Raw genomic sequence first — 7,038 nt, forward strand, 5'->3', positions numbered from 1 at the left:
ACGCACACATCCATCGCACGTCTGTAGGAGAGCTAACGGTAAGAAACATCCCAGCTACGAAACATTTCTTTCCCCATTTTCCCCAGCTTACAAAGAAGATAGTGTTTACAAAAAGAAAAAAAAAGAACTTTCCAGGACATCAGCTCTTGCTCTCTCGCTCCCCGCTGCAGTTTTAGTCACATTTCATTTGGGGTGAGGAGGGAGGATTTTGTTTCTCTTCTGGTTTAAAGCCATATTCTAGAAAAAAATGTTTTGTGGAAATTTTTGTCTTCCTATTTTTGTTTGCTTTTTTTTTAATAATGCTCATTTATAGAAAACTTCACAAAGGTGACGTCTATGTACAGAAAACACAATCCCAAAGGCTGCTTCAGTAGTCAATGTAATAGCACCTTTAAAGACAAAAGAGTTAAACATATTTTAAAAAGTCATTTTGTTAAATTTTAACCCTTTCCAAGCCTCAAAAAAAAAAAAGGACCCAGTCCCAAAGCTCTATTAGTACAAACTCTTCAAAGTCTCTGTGTGAAACGCTGTCTGAAAGGTTCTCAAGCTCCCTACTCTATGGGTCAGCAACGCCTGGCAAAGTAGAGGTAGCGTGCAGCCAGACAGGATTTTCTTGCAGTCCAAACCAAGAGTAGATGAAAGAAATTCACAGCAGGCTATTGCACAAGGTTGGTCTTCAACTCCAGAATTTCTTGTTTATTTTTTCCATAGGCTTGAAAAGGGTTAACGTTAATATTTTTTAATTAATCCTGGTTAAAACATGTTGCCTGGAGTTCCAGGCTGGTATTGTGCCTGCAACAGGCTCTCCATAAAAGCCAGGTACTCTGGGTTTTGTCCGTATTCTTCTGGATTTCTTGAATTCCCCAGCCGGGGACGCTTGGCTGGTCTCGCTTCATCTCCCGAAAATACATCGTCCTGAGGGGCCCCAGTGCTGAGGGACTGCAGGAGACACAAAGGACAACGTTAGAGGCACAGCAGGGAGACACACGGCTGCAAACCCTGCAGAGTGTAACGAGACAGCGGGGTCAGCAAGTGAACAACTTGGTTCAGAGTCTTTCTGCAGAAAAAGTGAACTCCCAAACATGCAAAGAACATGGCTAAAATTAAATATTCTGGGCTTCTGAAACCAAGCTGGAAAGAAAAACACTCAAGTTGCCTCCTTTCTGTTGTAGAGTATCTTTCACTCCAGCTCCTGCCTCCCCAAGTCCCTGTTTACCCCGATCCTCCTCTGCCTCTTCAGGTTTTAACTCCTGGTAGAAGGCACAGAGGAAATTGGGGTTTCCCTGATGTCTTTAAAACAAAAAGACCCAAAGAACACATTTGAGGATGACTGTACAAACAACGGCTTCCGTTTGTCCTGCTCTGAAATGAGATGCATTTCTTGATCGAAAATTGTCTCGTGGCGCTTTGTTCCTTTGTTCTGCATTAAGGCTCTGGGAGCATCACTTCCACAGAGCACAGTCACCTTCTGGCAGCAGAAAATACACAAGAAAAGCCTTCGCTTTCAACCAGACTCAAAACTTACTATTCACTTTCCAGCTTGCATTCCTCTCTCTGGAACTGCTATAAAGCCTGAGGTCTCCACTGCACTGAATAGGTTTCCTTCCAGATCCTGTATTTCCAGGCTCCAATATGTTTGTCTTTATTATTAGACAAGCTTAACTCAAATGGAATATTGTGCACATCTTAGAAATTAATTCTAAGGTGCTTCTGTGCCACTAGAATTCTTTCAAGGATAACAAGGTAAATTATTATTAACCTCTAAAGTTCATGCCATGAGGTCTTACTGAGATAAACAACCTCAGACAATGGAGAAGCCACCCAAGAGCTACCTGACAGAAAGCATTTTACAAGTGGTTTTTGGGTAGAACTCTCAAAGATTTCATGCATAAGCAAGCAATCCTCCAAGGTGGCATCAGTTCTTCCACAGGATCCCCTGTCGCCAGGCCGTGTTTGACAATATGCATCTCACACTGCTGCCAGCGGCCACACACACAGGGCCAGTGAATCACTGGGTTGGCACAGAAATTCATGTATTCTGGGGGGAAGGGTTTTGACTCGTAAGAGAGACAGAAGCCCACAACCTCATCACAGGTTAACTTTGTGGATTCATCCCTATCCTGCAGTGGCTGATGTAAAACATTTCAAATGAAGAAGAAAACTGGATATTCTCCATTTGCATAGCAACCGGTCTCATCATTTCTTTAAATGAGATGGCTTTAAAAGGTTAAAGCACCAGATTTGAAAACACCCAGCAAGTACAGAACCAAAAAAAATAACAAATCCCTCATCTTTTCTAGCCTCAGTAATTCCATTGCATGCAGTTAAAGACAGCCTGATCTTTTCGATTAAGAGCCTTATAGGTAGGAGCTATGTTCTAAACCTGTTTGGAGGGAAACGGGGGTTTGGTCCCACTAATCAGTTCTCCAGAAACGTAGCTGTAGACCACTTTACCTCACTTCTGATGAAAGGCAGCAGTCAGACATAATGGCAGTCCATACAACTAAATTCATGCAGTATGAAATGATATGGACATAATCTCTTAAGCACAGAAAACAAAAATCAGATCTGTACACGTGCAAGGGAAAACCACTTAAATGCTTCTCAAGCATTTGCATCAAGGATTTCTTCTGTGTATTTTGTGAATGACAAGTGGTTTTACAGCCACAGAAACTGGAGGCTTCATTCACCTAATGTCTAAGCAACACGCTAAAAGATGGCAAGCTACAGTCACTCTGCTGTTGCTGTTACTTTGATACCCACCAGGCGAGACTTGACTCTCTTGGGAAGCTCTTCCTCCAAGGTATAAATATCACCGCGCTTAACCATTAGTTGAGAACCATCCTCAAACTCGACCTGCAGAGAAGGCAGAAGATGAACATAAGAACTTGGCCCTTACATTTTTAGTACCTGAACAGTCCATTCCCAAAGTATGCCGTGTAGGGTCCCCTCTTTGTGGGAACACCAAGGAAGCACGAGGGGCCAGCTCCCATGGCAGACTCTCCATTTTTGGCACTACATATCTCTAGGATTGCTGTAGAATGAGCACACCTAAGCTGTGTTAAGGATGCTGAACCCCAAAAGTGCTGGTTTCAGTGCTGCTCGGGCACCCGTGTCTTATCCAGCCCAAATGGTTTCATTCAGTGCTCCTGTGGATCCTAAAATATCTACACCAGCACCTCTGCTCCCCACTCCCAATCAGAGCACTTGAGATTTCCACTGATTTTTTTATTCAAATCCTGAAAAAGAGAAGCTTTTCATTTACAATAAAAGGCAGCTCTGTATTCAGGCAATATGGTAATAAGAATTTCTTTCATCTTAAACAAAGCATTTTCACACGTCATAAGGAAACAACTCCAGCTACTAAAATACAATTGTATTTTAACAAGCAGAAGTAGGCAGCCAGGTACAAAGATCGGTGGTAACTCCTCACATCAAGCCTTTTCTGCTAAGCACTGATTATATCATGAATTATGCATGAGATGTTACAGGAACGTTTATTCACGGAAACATGCATATAAAAATGTTAAAACTATTAAAAGTTTTTAAAGAGATTCTTATTTCCTTTGCTCAAGGCTTATTATTGCTTTTTCTGGATAATGCAGAAGGACATACACCATAACATGGGATGTCAGGTTCAGACTGGACAAATTCAGAAGGAAGAAAGCAGCTGCACTCTGAACTCCTCAGGTCTTGCAGCTCATCCGCTCTGCACGCATCAGCGGGAATAACTGCACAGGAGGGAGAACAGGGTCCGAGTGCTGAGCTCTGCCGAGGTGGTTCAAGATGCTGCTGGTCCCATTTAATCTCTGGTTTTACAGAGCACCACGACCATAACAGAGCCAGAAGGGAACACGAATTAGGAGGGTTAACAGCCCAGGCACAAGCAGATCGCTGTCTGCCATTGCCACTATCACAGAGTGGTTGGACCTCGGTTACTGAAGTTCCAAATTACCGATACGGTTACAAACACACATCACAGCAAGTTACAAGACAGTTATTTAGGCTCATTTAAAAAAAAATATACACATCGTAGTACATAAAATACAGACTTGAACTGGGAAGCTACTGCAAAATAAGGCAAGTTTAAAATGCAAAAGCTAATCCATGCTGTCTGCCTGTGAACACACTTATTTTATAACAAAACTGTTTCTGTGCTTTTAAATATAATCCTATTCCAAACCAGATAAAAGAGATGCACCATAAGTACTGAAAAAGTATCGACATAAGGAACCAATGTGGAAAGCTATTCAAGGCTATTTTCCCCATGGAGGAGCTTTACTTAGAGGTAACTGCATGATTTGAAAAACACAGACTCCTCATGCATATTGTTCTGTCAGCTGGCACTATCAGTGGAATAACCGATGTCAAATTATTTTACCTTAGAGAAATCAATGACAATTTCCTATACTGTGATTAAACTGGAAAGCACACACAACAATAGATCTTTATGGAATTATATATTGTAGTTATTCATAACCAGGGTCACCTCAGATCACATCTTCTCTGAAGCTGTTAATGTCCATTATACACACCAAAAGGACTCCTAACTGACAAGGTGGGTTACTGTGCTCTTCGCACACAGACGTGAAACACTCTGTGCAGAAAGGACAGAAACCAGAACCCCATTTCAAACAAATACAAGATATGGGACTTCCTTTGTCTCTTGTCCAGGGGCATTAGCCTCTTGAAAATAACAATTATTTGCAAATTTCAGCATATATTTTTCAAATGGATGCATACAAAGCATACTTTCCAAATCACTGTAATTTTCAACTTCTTGGTAGCATTTAAGAAATATTTAATCAAACGAACATACTGCATTTTATAAAACCTTCTGTGCTGAAACACTAACCCTGTGTATCAGATTAAATCTTCCTTGACTATTACAACCTTCCACAAACAAAAATCCCATATGTGGAACAGACTTAAAGACAAAAAAAACCCCTTGGCTGCTGTTTTCCTCACCTTAAAAAGAGAGATGGTGAGAGCGTATAAGCCTCGAGACTGAAGGTTTCCAATTCCTCGCACAGCGGCAGCAGGACGTTACTCCCACACGCTGCTGCTCCACAAAGTACCTTCCCATGACCGCAGGATTATCCCCCCCTGCCTGACCCACTGCTTCCCTTATTTTCTCTGAAAGTGCCAAGGAAAGTTGTAATTATGTAGACACGGACTCATGGGGAACTACAAACCACGAGCTCAGCTCCAGCCGGAGGAGAGCCATCAGAGCAGTTCAAGTAGGACCTGAGTCACTTCTGAGCTGTAAGGAAACGGGCAAATTTATTTCATATTTTAAAAGCAGATGCAGTCTAAACATTTTTCCAGCCACAAATCTGCATTCTGCCACAGAAAACCTTTACCTTATTTTAACACTATATTTCTCTTTAGACTACCAGCAGTACCAATTTCAGAGAGCAAATTCTCCCTCTGTGACCAGAGCAAGCATTCAGAATTAGCACACTATACAACAGGAACAGCAATCAGACGTGTAGCCATGAAGTATGTGGGTACTGCTCCACACTCACCTGGTAAATCTGACTGATCTGGGCTGCAATAAACTTGGCCTTATAGACAATTCCATCCGTCCACTGCAGCTGAACCAACTCTCCCTCCGGAGGGGGTCCCAGCTGGATGCAGTCTCTGCTCTGAAGACACAGAGGGAAACGAAAGAGGTCAGGCAGCCAACACCAACAAAGCTCAGCAAATCACTGCTCAAGGAAGCTGCTATGTAACACTATAAGAGAGTTGCTGCACTTGTGATTATCCGCAGTCATCTCAAACAAAACCATTCATCAGTGAGAGATCAGAAGGAAACACTTGCACCTCCTGCAGGGGACAGTCCTCAGGTCTAGCAAATTTGTCATTACAATTCCCAGACCATCACATCTCCTGTATCAGTAAAATCAAGCAGGGTGACCTGCTCTGTTTCACATGGTGAATCAATGGCACAATCAGGAAGGGAACACAGGAGCCGTCAGGCTCTTCCAGACATTCCCTCTATTAAGTGAATTCCCTCTTTTGAGCCAGAAGTGCTTACGTTCTGCTTCCCCCATGAATCACACTTGTCAGTTGAAAAATAAGATATTATTCAAGTGCAAAACAAATAGGATGCAACTTAAACACTGCTTTCTGTTGAGTCATCTGCATGTAGCAAAATCACATCTTTGTAAAGTAACAACAAAAAAAATAATGAGATGTCATCAACAAGAACAGTAATGAAGAGCAGTAGGAGTTTTTCTATGCAAGTAACAACTTTACTTTTTAAATTTTTTTTTAAGTTTTACTTTGTTGTTCCACCCCAAAGCACACAGAAGAGGACGGTGTTTATTACACCTTGTACTCATCTCTAATGGTAATAGTCTCCAAAGAGAGCTGCTTACAATAATGCTTTCTGGGTAAACGTTGTCACTGTATGAACCATCATCAAAGTTGACTTCATAGAAAGTCTGTGTGGTCATGCCAATCACTTTGCATCTGTAGTAGAGTCCATTCCGGTTCTTTGTGATCACAGTCTGCCCGAGGGTCACTTCCTTTCGAAATTGAATCTGTGTTACAGAGAAAGGGGAATCACTTGCAAATTGCAATCACAAAAGCCCAGTCAAAAATAGAGGCACAGAGGAACTGTTCCAACAAAAAAATCCCAAACCAAACAAACCAAACTAATACAAACCAAAAAGCCAAACCAAAGCTACGTACATTCTGGTTGGCTGCTTTGTGTTTGAAGCAGGTAATGGACACAACATAGGGCCAGTCATCCGGCTCCATGGGCACGCCGGCCGCGTGGGCGCAGGTCACGTGGAAGGAGGTGGAGCAGTGCTCGTAGGAGCACTGGATGCAGGCACCAGACACTTTCTTCATCCGTTTCCGACAGTAGACACATTTCTGGAAAACAAAACAAACACAGGTCAGTGTTAAGCAGGTCAACAGCAGCTTTAAGGCAAAATACAGCACCCTGTCACCTGACAGCGTGGAAATGTCTGTGTTACTAGTGTTTGAGGCCCAAAAACCACAGCCAAAAATGGTGATGTTTCCTGC

At 42.3% G+C, this 7,038-nt stretch overlaps 1 protein-coding gene across 1 annotated transcript in view; it reads right to left on the reverse strand.

The window, feature by feature from the left end:
- Positions 1–369: 369 nt before the first annotated feature.
- Positions 370–7,038, reverse strand: part of KDM4B (lysine (K)-specific demethylase 4B) — a gene marked incomplete at its 5' end in the record, with an annotated part of 50,867 nt that continues 44,198 nt past the window's right edge. Inside the window, 5 exons of the mRNA XM_010192931.1 lie at positions 370–939; positions 2,764–2,856; positions 5,529–5,648; positions 6,384–6,548; positions 6,700–6,885. Coding sequence (XP_010191233.1) covers positions 754–939; positions 2,764–2,856; positions 5,529–5,648; positions 6,384–6,548; positions 6,700–6,885 — 750 coding nt within the window. The remainder of the gene's footprint in view (positions 940–2,763; positions 2,857–5,528; positions 5,649–6,383; positions 6,549–6,699; positions 6,886–7,038) is intronic.

The sequence above is a fragment of the Mesitornis unicolor genome, unplaced genomic scaffold, assembly GCF_000695765.1.
Source record: "Mesitornis unicolor isolate BGI_N332 unplaced genomic scaffold, ASM69576v1 scaffold1391, whole genome shotgun sequence".
NCBI lineage: Eukaryota > Metazoa > Chordata > Aves > Mesitornithiformes > Mesitornithidae > Mesitornis > Mesitornis unicolor.